The sequence below is a fragment of the Dendropsophus ebraccatus genome, chromosome 14 (genome assembly GCF_027789765.1).
Source record: "Dendropsophus ebraccatus isolate aDenEbr1 chromosome 14, aDenEbr1.pat, whole genome shotgun sequence".
Taxonomy (NCBI): Eukaryota; Metazoa; Chordata; class Amphibia; order Anura; family Hylidae; genus Dendropsophus; species Dendropsophus ebraccatus.
Genome location: NC_091467.1, coordinates 4,535,843 through 4,552,314, shown reverse-complemented (window position 1 = coordinate 4,552,314; position 16,472 = coordinate 4,535,843). Strand labels below are relative to the sequence as shown.

General features: G+C 53.0%; 1 protein-coding gene across 2 annotated transcripts in view; it reads left to right on the top strand.

Annotated features, from left to right (window-relative positions):
- The first annotated feature begins 4,777 nt into the window (after positions 1-4,777).
- PARD6B (par-6 family cell polarity regulator beta) overlaps positions 4,778-16,472 on the top strand; it is a 33,039-nt gene continuing 21,344 nt past the window's right edge. For both annotated transcript variants that reach the window (XR_011359724.1, XM_069952463.1), the window contains exon 1: positions 4,778-4,994. Coding sequence is in view for 1 of the 2 variants with exons in the window: in XM_069952463.1 (XP_069808564.1) it covers positions 4,926-4,994 (69 nt within the window). In the remaining variant the exon portion in view is untranslated. The remainder of the gene's footprint in view (positions 4,995-16,472) is intronic.

Below are 16,472 nucleotides of genomic sequence, written 5' to 3'. Positions count from 1 at the left end.
GTGGCATGCCTTATCGGTGTTTCTAAGACGCAGACTGCCTTGTGTGTGTGTGTAAGACGAGGGGTACCATGTGTGTGTAAGACGCAAGGTACCATGTGTGTGTTTAAGACGCCACGTGCTGTGTGTGTAAGACGCGTAGTAATGTATGTTTGTAAGACACAGGATCCTGTGTGGTTGTGTAAGTTGCGGGGTGCTGTGTGTGTGTGTGTGTAAGACGCGGAGTGACGTGTGTGTGTGTAAGACGGGGGGGTGTATGTGTGTGTGTAAGACACTGGGTGACGTGTGTAGGACATGGGGTGCTGTGTCTGTGTAAGACGCGGAATGATGTGTGTGTAAGACGTGGGGTGACGTGTGTGTAAGACGCGGAATGATGTGTAAGATGCGGGGTGATGTGTGTGTGTGTGTGTGTGTAAGATGCGGGGTGACGTGTGTGTGTGTAAGACGCGGGGTGATGTAAGACGCAGGGTGACGTGTGTGTGTGTGTAAGATGCGGGGTGATTGTGTGTGTGTAAGACGCGTGGTGACGTGTGTGTGTAAGACGCGGGATGGTGTGTGTGTGTGCAAGACGCGGGATGGTGTGTGTGTAAGACGCGGGGTGATGTGTGTGTAAGATGCAGGGTGACGTGTGTGTAAGACGCAGGGTGATGTGTGTGTGTGTGTGTAAGATGCAGGGTGGTGTGTGTGTGTGTGTGTAAGATGCAGGGTGGTGTGTGTGTGTAAGACGCGGGGTGACGTGTGTGTAAGACACAGGATGACGTGTGTCTACAGGTAAGTTATACTATATGAGGGGGGAATGTTATATACAGGTGAGTTATACTATATGGGGGGGGAGTGTTATATACAGGTAAGTTATACTATATGGGGGGAGTGTTATATACAGGTAAGTTATACTATATGGGGGGAGTGTTATATACAGGTAAGTCATACTATATGGGGAGGAGTGTTATATACAGGTAAGTTATACTATATGGGGGGGAGTGTTATATACAGGTAAGTTATACTGTATGGGGGGGAGTGTTATATACAGGTAAGTCATACTATATGGGGAGGAGTGTTATATACAGGTAAGTCATACTATATGGGGGTGGAGTGTTATATACAGGTAAGTTATACTGTATGGGGGGGAGTGTTATATACAGGTAAGTCATACTATGTGAGGGGGAGTGTTATATACAGGTAAGTTATACTATATGGGGGAAGAGTTATATACAGGTAAGTCATACTATATGGGGGAAGAGTTATATACAGGTAAGTTATACTTTATGGGGGAAGAGTTATACACAGGTAAGTTATACTATATGGGGGAAGAGTTATATACAGGTAAGTTATACTCTTCAATCTCTGAGCAGCACTACAACAGCAATTGATTGCATAGGGTGCCAGCAGGTAGTCTCGACCAAGACTTAAAGTTAAATATCCAAGGAATTGCCCACAGCACTCCAGTTAGTGAAAAAACAAAGGTGATATTTATTTCATGGTCTGACAGCACAGCAAAGTCAAAATTGCGACGTTTCAACGACCTCCGTCGTCTTTTTCAAGCGTGACTACTATCAGAACAACAGATCTTCTTATACAGGTGCATAGTGAGTGCATAATTAGTGCTAAACAGTGATTGGTTAAAAATCGTGCATACAATTATGGTTTGACTAGCAAACATAATATGTTAAGTATATATAAGAATATATCTCATAGTGTGTACAAGGTGTAGTGTACAATACAAAAAATCAGCTTGAGCCGGACGACAGAATACAAATCAAGTCCATAATGAGTGGTGAGTCTCGGCTCACCACCATAGAATAGGATCCAGACCTCAGCAGCATTGCGCATGCGCGCTTCAACTCAACTAGTCAGTGGAAGACGTATCTCTACTCCCCGCATCCATGGATAGATTCCTGCCATGATAGGAGTGATAGTCCGGTACTTGGGACAAGCATTGGGAAGTTGCATCACCCCAGGTATTCCTTTGTAACCCGGTACCTCATCAACCCGTTGTCCTGTAGCCCCTCCAGGCCCTTTCCCGGACTCTAACCCCACAGTAGACACAGCAGACATTGGGGCGGGTGAATATAACGCAGACTAATCGCCATGTGAGAACTGTGACACATAGATGCCAATTGTCATAATAGATGGTAAGTATTTGCTGCTTCGGTTCACTTTATGGGGGATATATGGGGGGATATCTAACATACAGGTAGATGTTACTATATGGGGGATATATGGGGGGGTATCTTACACACAGGTAGATTTTACTATATGGGGGGGTATCTTACATACAGATAGATGTCACTATATGGGGGGTATCTTACATACAGGTAGATGTCACTATATGGGGGGGGTATCTTACATACAGGTGGATGTTACTATATGGGGGTATCTTACATACAGGTAGATGTTACTATATGTGGGATATCTTACAGGTAGATGTTACTATATGGGGGGGTATCTTACATACAGGTAGATGTCACTATATGGGGGGGTATCTTACATACAGGTAGATGTCACTATATGGGGGGGTATCTTACATACAGGTAGATGTTACTATATGGGGGGTATCTTACATACAGGTAGATGTTACTATATGGGGGGTATCTTACATACAGGTAGATGTTACTATATGGGGGGGGGATCTTACATACAGGTAGATGTTACTATATGGGGGGGATCTTACACACAGGTAGATATTACTATATGGGGGGGATCTTACACACAGGTAGATGTTACTATATGGGGGGTATCTTACACACAGGTAGATGTCACTATATGGGGGGTATCTTACATACAGGTAGATGTCACTATATGGGGGTATCTTACATACAGGTAGATGTTACTATATGGGGGGGATCTTACATACAGGTAGATGTCACTATATGGGGGGATCTTACATACAGGTAGATGTTACTATATGGGGGGGATCTTACATACAGGTAGATGTTACTATATGGGGGGGTATCTTACATACAGGTAGATGTCACTATATGGGGGGTATCTTACATACAGGTAGATGTCACTATATGGGGGGGATCTTACATACAGGTAGATGTTACTATATGGGGGGTATCTTACATACAGGTAGATGTCACTATATGGGGGGTATCTTACATACAGGTAGATGTCACTATATGGGGGGGATCTTACATACAGGTAGATGTCACTATATGGGGGGGGATCTTACATACAGGTAGATGTCACTATATGAGGGGGATCTTACATACAGGTAGATGTTACTATATGGGGGGTATCTTACATACAGGTAGATGTCACTATATGGGGGTATCTTACAGGTAGATGTCACTATATATGGGGGTATCTTACAGGTAGATGTCACTATATGGGGGGGTATCTTACATACAGGTAGATGTTACTATATGGGGGTTTCTTACACACAGGTAGATGTTACTATATGGGGGGTATCTTACATACAGGTAGATGTTACTATATGGGGGGGATCTTACATACAGGTAGATGTTACTATATGGGGGGTATCTTACATACAGATAGATGTCACTATATGGGGGGTATCTTACACACAGGTAGATGTCACTATATGGGGGTATCTTACATACAGGTAGATGTCACTATATGGGGGTATCTTACACACAGGTAGATGTCACTATATGGGGGGGATCTTACATACAGGTAGATGTCACTATATGGGGGGTATCTTACAGGTAGATGTTACTATATGGGGGATATCTTACATACAGATAGATGTCACTATATGGGGGGGGGTATCTTACACACAGGTAGATGTCACTATATGGGGGTATCTTACATACAGGTAGATGTCACTATATGGGGGTATCTTACACACAGGTAGATGTCACTATATGGGGGGGATCTTACATACAGGTAGATGTCACTATATGGGGGGGATCTTACACACAGGTAGATGTCACTATATGGGGGGTATCTTACATGCAGGTAGATGTTACTATATGGGGGGTATCTTACATACAGGTAGATGTCACTATATGGGGGGGAGTATCTTACATACAGGTAGATGTCACTATATGGGGGGGATCTTACATACAGGTAGATGTCACTATATGGGGGGGAGTATCTTACATACAGGTAGATGTCACTATATGGGGGGGATCTTACATACAGGTAGATGTTACTATATGGGGGGATATCTTACATACAGGTAGATGTTACTATATGGGGGGATCTTACACACAGGTAGATGTTACTATATGGGGGGGTATCTTACATACAGGTAGATGTTACTATATGGGGGGTATCTTACATACAGGTAGATGTTACTATATGGGGGGATCTTACACACAGGTAGATGTTACTATATGGGGGTATCTTACATACAGGTAGATGTCACTATATGGGGGGGATCTTACATACAGGTAGATGTCACTATATGGGGGGGATCTTACATACAGGTAGATGTCACTATATGGGGGGTATCTTACATACAGGTAGATGTCACTATATGGGGGGGATCTTACATACAGGTAGATGTTACTATATGGGGGGTATCTTACAGGTAGATGTCACTATATGGGGGGTATCTTACATACAGGTAGATGTTACTATATGGGGGGGATCTTACACACAGGTAGATCACTATATGGGGGGGATCTTACACACAGGTAGATGTTACTATATAGAGAGGTACGTCTGGTATTTTACGCATTGAGCGGCCTCGTTAACCCTCGTCTGTCACATTTGTTGTGGTTGCTATGGTAGCCGGACCCGGGTGACGTCATGACGTAACGCAGCGTTCCTTTTCAGGTGTCCTTTTTGCCGTGTGGTGGGCGTGGCGCGTCGAGGAGCAGTGGGTGGGACGATGACGCGCACCATCAGGGGGTGGAGCAGTGACGTAGGCGGCCCCGGTCTCCGTGTCACACGGGAATACCTTCCAGGCGCAAGGTGGATAACGAGAAGAGAGGAGGAGAGCGCAGAGCGGCACCATGAACCGGAGCTACCGGACTGCGGGCACCAGCAGCAGGTCCCTGGGCACCGTGGAGGTGAAGAGCAAGGTGCGTGCCAGAGGAGGGGACATGGAGGGGCACCTGCCGGGGAGGAGGAGGGGACATGGAGGGGCACCTGCCGGGGAGGAGGAGAGGACATGGAGGGGCACCTGCCGGGGGGGAGGAGGGGACATGGAGGGGCACCTGCTGGGGGGGAGGAGGAGGGGACATGGAGGGGCACCTGCCGGGGAGGAGGAGGAGGGGACATGGAGGGGCACCTGCCGGGGAGGAGGAGAGGACATGGAGGGGCACCTGCCGGGGAGGAGGAGGAGGGGACATGGAGGGGCACCTGCCGGGGAGGAGGAGAGGACATGGAGGGGCACCTGCCGGGGAGGAGGAGAGGACATGGAGGGGCACCTGCCGGGGGGGAGGAGGGGACATGGAGGGGCACCTGCCGGGGAGGAGGAGGAGGGGACATGGAGGGGCACCTGCCGGGGGGGAGGAGAGGACATGGAGGGGCACCTGCCGGGGAGGAGGAGGGGACATGGAGGGGCACCTGCCGGGGAGGAAAAGGGGACATGGAGGGGCACCTGCCGGGGAGGAGGAGGAGGAGGGGGGGACATGGAGGGGCACCTGCCGGGGAGGAGGAGAGGACATGGAGGGGCACCTGCCGGGGGGGAGGGGGGGGGACATGGAGGGGCACCTGCCGGGGAGGAGGAGGAGGGGACATGGAGGGGCACCTGCCGGGGAGGAGGAGGAGGGGACATGGAGGGGCACCTGCCGGGGAGGAGGAGGAGGGGACATGGAGGGGCACCTGCCGGGGAGGAGGAGGAGGGGACATGGAGGGGCACCTGCCGGGGAGGAGGAGGAGGGGACATGGAGGGGCACCTGCCGGGGAGGAGGAGGAGGGGACATGGAGGGGCACCTGCCGGGGAGGAGGAGGAGGGGACATGGAGGGGCACCTGCCGGGGAGGAGGAGGAGGGGACATGGAGGGGCACCTGCCGGGGAGGAGGAGGAGGGGACATGGAGGGGCACCTGCCGGGGAGGAGGAGAGGACATGGAGGGGCACCTGCCGGGGAGGAGGAGGAGGGGACATGGAGGGGCACCTGCCGGGGGGGAGGAGAGGACATGGAGGGGCACCTACCGGGGGGGAGGAGGGTACATGGAGGGGCACCTGCCGGGGAGGAGGAGGAGGAGGGGACATGGAGGGGCACCTGCCGGGGAGGAAAAGGGGACATGGAGGGGCACCTGCCGGGGAGGAGGAGGAGGAGGGGGGACATGGAGGGGCACCTGCCGGGGAGGAGGAGAGGACATGGAGGGGCACCTGCCGGGGGGGGAGGGGGGGGGGACATGGAGGGGCACCTGCCGGGGAGGAGGAGGAGGGGACATGGAGGGGCACCTGCCGGGGAGGAGGAGGAGGGGACATGGAGGGGCACCTGCCGGGGAGGAGGAGGAGGGGACATGGAGGGGCACCTGCCGGGGGGGAGGAGAGGACATGGAGGGGCACCTGCCGGGGGGGAGGAGGAGGAGGAGGGGGGGACATGGAGGGGCACCTGCCGGGGGGGAGGAGAGGACATGGAGGGGCACCTGCCGGGGGGGAGGAGGAGGAGGAGGGGACATGGAGGGGCACCTGCCGGGGAGGAAAAGGGGACATGGAGGGGCACCTGCCGGGGAGGAGGAGAGGACATGGAGGGGCACCTGCCGGGGGGGAGGAGGAGGAGGAGAGGACATGGAGGGGCACCTGCCGGGGGGGAGGAGGGGACATGGAGGGGCACCTGCCGGGGAGGAAAAGGGGACATGGAGGGGCACCTGCCGGGGAGGAGGAGAGGAGAAGGGGACATGGAGGGGCACCTGCCGGGGAGGAGGAGGAGGAGAAGGGGACATGGAGGGGCACCTGCCGGGGGGGAGGAGGAGGGGACATGGAGGGGCACCTGCCGGGGGGGAGGAGAGGACATGGAGGGGCACCTGCCGGGGAGGAGGAGGAGGGGACATGGAGGGGCACCTGCCGGGGAGGAGGAGGAGGGGACATGGAGGGGCACCTGCCGGGGAGGAGGAGGAGGGGACATGGAGGGGCACCTGCCGGGGAGGAAAAGGGGACATGGAGGGGCACCTGCCGGGGAGGGGGAGGAGAGGACATGGAGGGGCACCTGCTGGGGGGGAGGAGGGGACATGGAGGGGCACCTGCCGGGGGGGAGGAGGAGAGGACATGGAGGGGCACCTGCCGGGGGGGAGGAGGAGAGGACATGTAGGGGCACCTGCCGGGGAGGAGGAGGAGGAGGGGACATGGAGGGGCACCTGCCGGGGAGGAGGAGGGGACATGGAGGGGCACCTGCCGGGGAGGAGGAGGAGGGGACATGGAGGGGCACCTGCCGAGGAGGAGGAGGAGGGGACATGGAGGGGCACCTGCCGGGGAGGAGGAGGGGACATGGAGGGGCACCTGCCGGGGAGGAGGAGGAGAAGGGGACATGGAGGGGCACCTGCCGGGGAGGAGGCGGGGACATGGAGGGGCACCTGCCGGGGAGGAGGAGGAGAAGGGGACATGGAGGGGCACCTGCCGGGGAGGAGGCGGGGACATGGAGGGGCACCTGCCGGGGAGGAGGAGGAGGAGAAGGGGACATGGAGGGGCACCTGCCGGGGAGGAGGCGGGGACATGGAGGGGCACCTGCCGGGGGGGAGGAGGGGACATGGAGGGGCACCTGCCGGGGAGGAGGAGGAGGAGAAGGGGACATGGAGGGGCACCTGCCGGGGAGGAGGCGGGGACATGGAGGGGCACCTGCCGGGGAGGAGGAGGGGACATGGAGGGGCACCTGCCGGGGAGGAGGAGGAGGAGGAGGGGACATGGAGGGGCACCTGCCGGGGGGAGGAGGAGAGGACTTGGAGGGGCACCTGCCGGGGAGGAGGAGGAGAAGGGGACATGGAGGGGCACATGCCGGGGGAGGAAGAGTACAATAATCTGTTGTAAGGTGTTATTAAAACACTGTAATTAGTCTGAGTTTATATGGACATATATATCTAATACTATCTGTATTATACCTCTCCTACACCCTGAGTTATTTTAAGTCACTTCTTTGTCTAATCACACCTTCACAGAGGGAGAATGGTCAACATAGGGGGGTACCAGCAGAGAACAGGTCCATGGCAGTAACACCTGCTGGGAGGGCAGGGTATATGCTGGGGGTAGGGGCAGGTTAGGCAGGGTATATGCTGGGGGTTTGTTATATGCTGGAAGTGGGGGCAGGTTAGCCACGGTATATTCTGGGGGCTGGTTAGGCAGGGTATATGCTGGAAGTGGGGGCAGGTTAGCCACGGTATATGCTGGGGGCAGGTTAGGCAGGGTATATGCTGGGGTGGGGGCAGGTTAGGCAGGGTATATGCTGGGGTGGGGGCAGGTTAGGCAGGGTATATGCTGTTGGTGGGGGCAGGTTAGGCAAGGTATATGCTGGGGGTGGGGGCAGGGGATATGCTGTAATTCGGGCAGGTTAGGCAGGGTATATGCTGGGGGCAGGATAGGCTGGGTATATGCTGGGGGTGGGGGCAGGTTAGGCAGGGTATATGCTGGGGGTGGGGGCAGGGGATATGCTGGGGTGGGGGCAGGGGATATGCTGTAGTTCAGGCAGAGGGCAGGACCTTCCTGAGAAGCGGGGGGTGGGGGGCAGCAGCCTGTGCAGGAGAGGAGACTGTGGGGGATCCCAGAAAGAAAGTTATTGTGTGTGGGATGTGATGACACCTCCCTGCATTACTGCTTGTCTACATTGTGCCCCCTCCTCACTATCACTGCAGAGTATCACTTGTCACAGTTATGTGTGCCCGTCCCCTGTGTGCCCCCTCCTCACTATCACTGCAGAGTATCACTTGTCACAGTTATGTGTGCCCGTCCCCTGTGTGCCCCCTCCTCACTATCACTTGTTGCAGCTCTCTGTGCCCCCCTCCTCACTGTCACATCGTATCACTCATTATCACAGTTACGTGTGCCCCCTCCTCACTATCACTTGTTACAGATATGTGTGCCCCCTCCTCACTATCACTTGTTACAGATATGTGTGCCCCCTCCTCACTATCACTTGTTACAGATATGTGTGCCCCCTCCTCACTATCACTTGTTACAGATATGTGTGCCCCCTCCTCACTATCACTTGTTACAGATATGTGTGCCCCCTCCTCACTATCACTTGTTACAGATATGTGTGCCCCCTCCTCACTATCACTTGTTACAGATATGTGTGCCCCCTCCTCACTCTCATATAGTGTCACTCATTATCACAGTTGTGTGTGCCCCCTCCTCACTCTCACATAGTGTCACTCATTATCACAGTTGTGTGTGCCCGTCCCCTGTGTGCCCCCTCCTCACTCTCACATAGTGTCACTCATTATCACAGTTGTGTGTGCCCGTCCCCTGTGTGCCCCCTCCTCACTCTCACATAGTATCACTCACTATCACAGTTAGGTAACGCTCCCGGCTAGGTGTGTGGCTACTATATATAGTATTGGGAGCAGCAGTGCCGGGAATATGCGGATAGGAAGTTGCCCTGCTCTTACGTAATAGAGTCAAGAAGTGTGCGCTTCCAGAGTCCGCTCCCAGTAATCTGGTGATGTCACACTGCTCGCCCTACTGTACACAGCGGTATATACTGCTCCTGCCCTCTAGTACACATGGAGCAGGGTGTATTGTCCTTGAAGTCCATGTCCATCCTCTTCCATCAGGTTCTAGCTAGAAGGAAGGGTGAGAGGTGCTGTGGGGGCCATATTAGCACTGTCTGGGAATGCTGGGAGTTGTAGTTTTGATCCTCTAAATAGTTGATAAAACTTCTAGGTGTGAGCCTGGTTCGTATAGACCTCACTAGCCCCTCACTGTCCTGCTGAGCTGGTGGGATGTGATGGAGCGGCCGGGTAACACCAGGGTTATTATTAGGTCGGACGTCTCGCCGTGTGGCGTCACCTCCTGCACAGGTCTTAATCCCGTACAGCAGCGAGGCCCAGGACTTATCCTGTCACATTGAACTGTTCACCAGGTCAGCGGGCAGAGCAGCGGGTGAACCCCGAGCGCTCCGGGCACATTGCTGCAGCAGCAGGCCTGCGTACACTTACACAGCGTCTCTCTGGGTTTTTGCTATTGGTTGTTTTGTTGTTTCTTTGCACAGGCTGCACCTTTCCTTAAATCCTCTGTGCCACGGCTGCATGGTTTGTGGTTTCTTATATGTGTTTGCTGTGGGCCGTGTAAATCTGTGAGAGCTGACGCCGGGGTTGTGTGAGATGTCCGGGATAGCGGGGTCCTTGCCTCTCTGCTGGCAGGCTGTGTGACTGTACTGCTGTGCCGCCGTTACACACAGACCACAGGCCGCCCCACACTCCTCACTATCAGGCTCTACCTGACCTCGTGGCCTTTTTCCATTCACCTCTTTATCTGGTGTGTTTATCCTCATCTAGCAGCCGCCTCCTGTAAAAGCCGCCTCTAGCTGCCTCCTCTTGCAGCGGCCTCCTTTAGCTGCCCTCTCTAGCAACTGCCTCCTCTAGCAGCTACCTTTAGCATTCTCCTTTAGCTGCCTCCTCTAGCATTCTCCTTTAGCAGCCTCCTCTAGCTGCCTCCTCTAGCAGCCTCCTCTAGCAGCCTCCTCTAGCAGCCTCCTCTAGCTGCCTCCTCTAGCTGCCTCCTCTAGCAGCCTCCTTTAGCTGCCTCCTTTAGCAGCCTCCTTTAGCTGCCTCCTTTAGCTGCCTCCTCTAGCTGCCTCCTTTAGCTGCCTCCTCTAGCTGCCTCCTCTAGCTGCCTCCTCTAGCAGCCACCTTTAGCTGCCTCCTCTAGCAGTCTCCTGTAGTGGCCTCCTCTAGCAGCGGCCTCTATTCCTTTGTAACCTTTGATACTTCACGTTCAGCCTTCAGCTGGCAGGTAGTAGTTCCTGGAAAATGTCTCCAGCTCTTTGTGCTGAGTATAGGAGGAGGCTCTAACTAGGGATGGTCCGAAACTGCCGAGGTTCAGGTTCGTATGAACCCGAACGCTCGGCATCAGATTCCCGCTGTCTGCCCGCTCCGTGCAGCGGGAGGACCGCCTGGAAAACTAGGATATAGGCTATGTCTGTATCCCAGTTTTCCAGGTGGTCCTCCAGCTGTATCCACCCTCTCCACGGAGCGGGCAGACAGCGGGAATCATTGCCGAGAGTTCGGGTTCGTATGAACCCGAACCGAACTCGGTTCGGACCATCCCTAGCTCTAACATTCACAGTTATCCACCTAACCTGCAGTGCACTGATACACTGTCACAGACCCTCAGCTCTCTGACTGTAAGCAGGAATGGATATGTTCACTGTCGGCCAGCAGAAATCTTAAAGTGACTGGACCACCAGGCCCAGGCAGAAGCACTGGAGGCGGCCGACCCACCCCCAGTGGGAAGAAACCCCCGCCCCTCCATGACGTGACTCCATTAGAATCCTTGGAACCCTATCATAGAGGGGCGGAGGTTTCCTCCCACTAAGGGTGGGTCGGCCCGCCTCCAGTGCTTCAGCCTGGGCCTGGTGGTGCACACGCGCACACACACACACACACACACACACACACACACACACACACACACACACACACAGAGACCCCCCCCCCCCCCCCCTCACTGCCAGCAGTAGTCATCCGTGTTCAGCTCTGTGCACTTTACGCACATCTACAGGAACACACAGGTTACATACATACACTTACCTCACACATCTATAGTAACATACAGGGACACACAGGTTACATACATAGTCATCAGTGCCTACACATATAGGATATACCCAGTCATCAGTATATACACATACAGTGTATATATATATATATATATATATATATATATATATATATATATATATATGTATATATGTGTGTGTGTGTCCTGGGTGCATACACAGACAGTATATACACATTTATATACACACATACATAGCCCCCGCCCGGCGTATGTTACAGCCACAGCCTTTGTTGAGGGGCACAAGTTAGGCATAAGGTCAGGGGTTTATATTGTCCTATCTAGCTCAGGGACCAGTCACAATCAGGGCCTACACAGGTGTAACATATTCATATAATGGTAAACCCCTTTACCTGGACGGTGGCTAGGACTTCTGGACCCGGCGTCACATCCCACACACACACTCTGCATAAGACAGTCTTAAGCCCTGGTCACATGTTATGTTGCCCCTTGTTCACCATCATTATGACCTCAATAATGAGAGGAGTGAATTGGATGGTGGACAAAATGCAAAACTTGACATGGCCATAAGTATTAGGAGCCTTCACTATGACCGGTGACCTTCAGCTCCTCCTGATCATCTCTGAAATGTTTCTGCACTTAGACTGGAGTCACCAATGGTAAATCCATCTGATTGGACGGGATCTGGAGAGACTCCGCCCCTGTCTCTATAAGGTATCAAAACTCACAATACATCAGAGCAAATGCCAAGCCATGAGGACGAAAGAGCTGCCTGTAGAGCTCCGAGACAGGACTGTGTGGAGGAGGAAAGAGCTGCCTGTAGAGCTCAGAGACAGGACTGTGTGGAGGAGGAAAGAGCTGCCTGTAGAGCTCAGAGACAGGACTGTGTGGAGGAGGAAAGAGCTGCCTGTAGAGCTCAGAGACAGGACTGTGTGGGGGAGGAAAGAGCTGCCTGTAGAGCTCAGAGACAGGACTGTGTGGAGGAGGAAAGAGCTGCCTGTAGAGCTCAGAGACAGGACTGTGTGGGGGAGGAAAGAGCTGCCTGTAGAGCTCAGAGACAGGACTGTGTAGGGGAGGAAAGAGCTGCCTGTAGAGCTCAGAGACAGGACTGTGTGGAGGAGGAAAGAGCTGCCTGTAGAGCTCAGAGACAGGACTGTGTGGAGGAGGAAAGAGCTGCCTGTAGAGCTCAGAGACAGGACTGTGTGGGGGAGGAAAGAGCTGCCTGTAGAGCTCAGAGACAGGACTGTGTGGGGAAGGAAAGAGCTGCCTGTAGAGCTCAGAGACAGGACTGTGTGGGGGAGGAAAGAGCTGCCCGTAGAGCTCAGAGACAGGACTGTGTGGAGGAGGAGGAGGAAAGAGCTGCCTGTAGAGCTCAGAGACAGGATTGTGTGGGGGAGGAAAGAGCTGCCTGTAGAGCTCAGAGACAGAACTGTGTGGGGGAGGAAAGAGCTGCCTGTAGAGCTCAGAGACAGGACTGTGTGGAGGAGGAAAGAGCTGCCTGTAGAGCTCAGAGACAGGACTGTGTAGGGGAGGAAAGAGCTGCCTGTAGAGCTCAGAGACAGGACTGTGTGGAGGAGGAAAGAGCTGCCTGTAGAGCTAAGAGACAGGACTGTGTGGAGGAGGAAAGAGCTGCCTGTAGAGCTAAGAGACAGGACTGTGTGGAGGAGGAAAGAGCTGCCTGTAGAGCTAAGAGACAGGACTGTGTGGAGGAGAAAAGAGCTGCCTGTAGAGCTCAGAGACAGGACTGTGTGGAGGAGGAGGAAAGAGCTGCCTGTAGAGCTCAGAGACAGGACTGTGTGGAGGAGGAGGAAAGAGCTGCCTGTAGAGCTCAGAGACAGAACTGTGTGGAGGAGGAAAGAGCTGCCTGTAGAGCTCAGAGACAGGACTGTGTGGGGGAGGAGGAAAGAGCTGCCTGTAGAGCTCAGAGGCAGGAATGTGTGGAGGAGGAAAGAGCTGCCTGTAGAGCTCAGAGACATGACTGTGTGGGGGAGGAAAGAGCTGCCTGTAGAGCTCAGAGACATGACTGTGTGGGGGAGGAAAGAGCTGTCTGTAGAGCTCAGAGGCAGGAATGTGTGGGGGAGGAAAAAACTGCCTGTAGAGCTCAGAGACAGGACTGTGCGGAGGAGGAGGAAAGAGCTGCATGTATAGCTCAGAGACAGGTCTGTGTGGGGGAGGAGGAAAGAGCTGCCTGTAGAGCTCAGAGACAGGATTGTGTGGAGGAGGAAAGAGCTACCTGTAGAGCTCAGAGACAAGACTGTGTAGGGGAGGAAAGAGCTGCCTGTAGAGCTCAGAGACAGGACTGTGTAGGGGAGGAAAGAGCTGCCTGTAGAGCTCAGAGACAGGACTGTGTAGGGGAGGAAAGAGCTGCCTGTAGAGCTCAGAGACAGGACTGTGTGGAGGAGGAAAGAGCTGCCTGTAGAGCTCAGAGACAGGACTGTGTGGATGAGGAAAGAGCTGCCTGTAGAGCTCAGAGACAGGACTGTGTGGAGGAGGAAAGAGCTGCCTGTAGAGCTCAGAGACAGTACTGTGTAGGGGAGGAAAGAGCTGCCTGTAGAGCTCAGAGACAGGACTGTGTGAAGGAAAGAGCTGCCTGTAGAGCTCAGAGACAGGACTGTGTGGGGGAGGAAAGAGCTGCCTGTAGAGCTCAGAGACAGGACTGTGTGGAGGAGGAAAGAGCTGCCTGTAGAGCTCAGAGACAGGACTGTGTAGGGGAGGAAAGAGCTGCCTGTAGAGCTCAGAGACAGGACTGTGTGGAGGAGGAAAGAGCTGCCTGTAGAGCTCAGAGACAGGACTGTGTAGGGGAGGAAAGAGCTGCCTGTAGAGCTCAGAGACAGGACTGTGTGGGGGAGGAAAGAGCTGCCTGTAGAGCTCAGAGACAGTACTGTGTGGGGGAGGAAAGAGCTGCCTGTAGAGCTCAGAGACAGGACTGTGTAGGGGAAGAAAGAGCTGCCTGTAGAGCTCAGAGACAGGACTGTGCGGAGGAGGAAAGAGCTGCCTGTAAAGCTCAGAGACAGAACTGTGTGGGGGAGGAAAGAGCTGCCTGTAGAGCTAAGAGACAGGACTGTGTGGGGGAGGAAAGAGCTGCCTGTAGAGCTCAGAGACAGGACTGTGTGGGGGAGGAAAGAGCTGCCTGTAGAGCTAAGAGACAGGACTGTGTGGGGGAGGAAAGAGCTGCCTGTAGAGCTAAGAGACAGGACTGTGTGGAGGAGGAAAGAGCTGCCTGTAGAGCTCAGAGACAGGACTGTGTAGGGGAGCAGATCTGTAGAAGGGGACAAAAACACCTCTGCTGCACTGAAAGCTTCCAAGAGCTCAGAGGCTCCATGATTCTTACATAGAAAAAGGAAGCAAGCCCTGCCCTGCCCCATACCATCCCTTCAGTGACCCATGGTGGGGCAGCATCATGCCTGGGGGAAACAGGCACTGCCCATAGATATATACCCACATTGGCACATGCACACACAAATATACACACACATTGGCACACACACACACACATATGTATATACACCCACATTGGCATGCGTATATATATATATATATATATATATATATATATATATATATATATATATACATGCGCACACACATTGGCACACACATATGTATATACACCCACGTTGGCACACACACATTTGTATATGCACCCACGTTGGCACACACATATATGTATATACACCCACGTTGGCACACACATATATGTATATACACCCACGTTGGCACACACATATTTGTATATACACCCACGTTGGCACACACATACATGTATATACACCCACGTTGGCACACACATATATGTATATACACTCATGTTGGCACACACATTTGTATATGCACCCACGTTGGCACACACATTTGTATATACACCCACGTTGGCACACACATACATGTATATACACCCACGTTGGCACACACATATATGTATATACACCCACGTTGGCACCCACATATATGTATATACACGCACGTTGGCACACACACATATGTATATACACCCACGTTGGCACACACACATAAATGTATATGCACCCACGTTGGCACACACATATATGTATATACACCCACGTTGGCACACACATACATGTATATACACCCACGTTGGCACACACATTTGTATATACACCCACGTTGGCACACACATATATGTATATACACCCACGTTGGCACACACATATATGTATATACACCCACGTTGGCACACACATATATGTATATACACCCACGTTGGCACACACATATTTGTATATACACCCACGTTGGCACACACATATATGTATATACACCCACGTTGGCACACACACATATGTATATACACCCACGTTGGCACACACATATATGTATATACACCCACGTTGGCACACACATATATGTATATACACCCACGTTGGCACACACATATATGTATATGCACCCACGTTGGTACACACATTTGTATATACACCCACGTTGGCACACACATATATGTATATACACCCACGTTGGCACACACATATATGTATATACACCCACGTTGGCACACACATATATGTATATACACCCACGTTGGCACACACATATATGTATATACACCCACGTTGGCACACGCTTGTCTGGAATAAGCCACCCTCCTTCCAGCTTATTATCCGCACTTTGGAGTCTCTATAATGTGGTTTTTTCGCTTCGTCGCTGGTCGCTGGTTTATTAACCTCCATGTTTCATGTAGCAGCGCTGCAACCCATTGCTGCAAATCATGCGCGCTCCGGAGAGTCTGCTGGGTGCGGGGATGTTTTCGGATGAGGCCGACGCTTCTCTATCTGGTGTATATAGATATATTTGTCCCACATTCGCTTTGCTCGGTTTATTAGCTTCTCTTTCCTCCATATTTGACCGGGTTAACAATGGC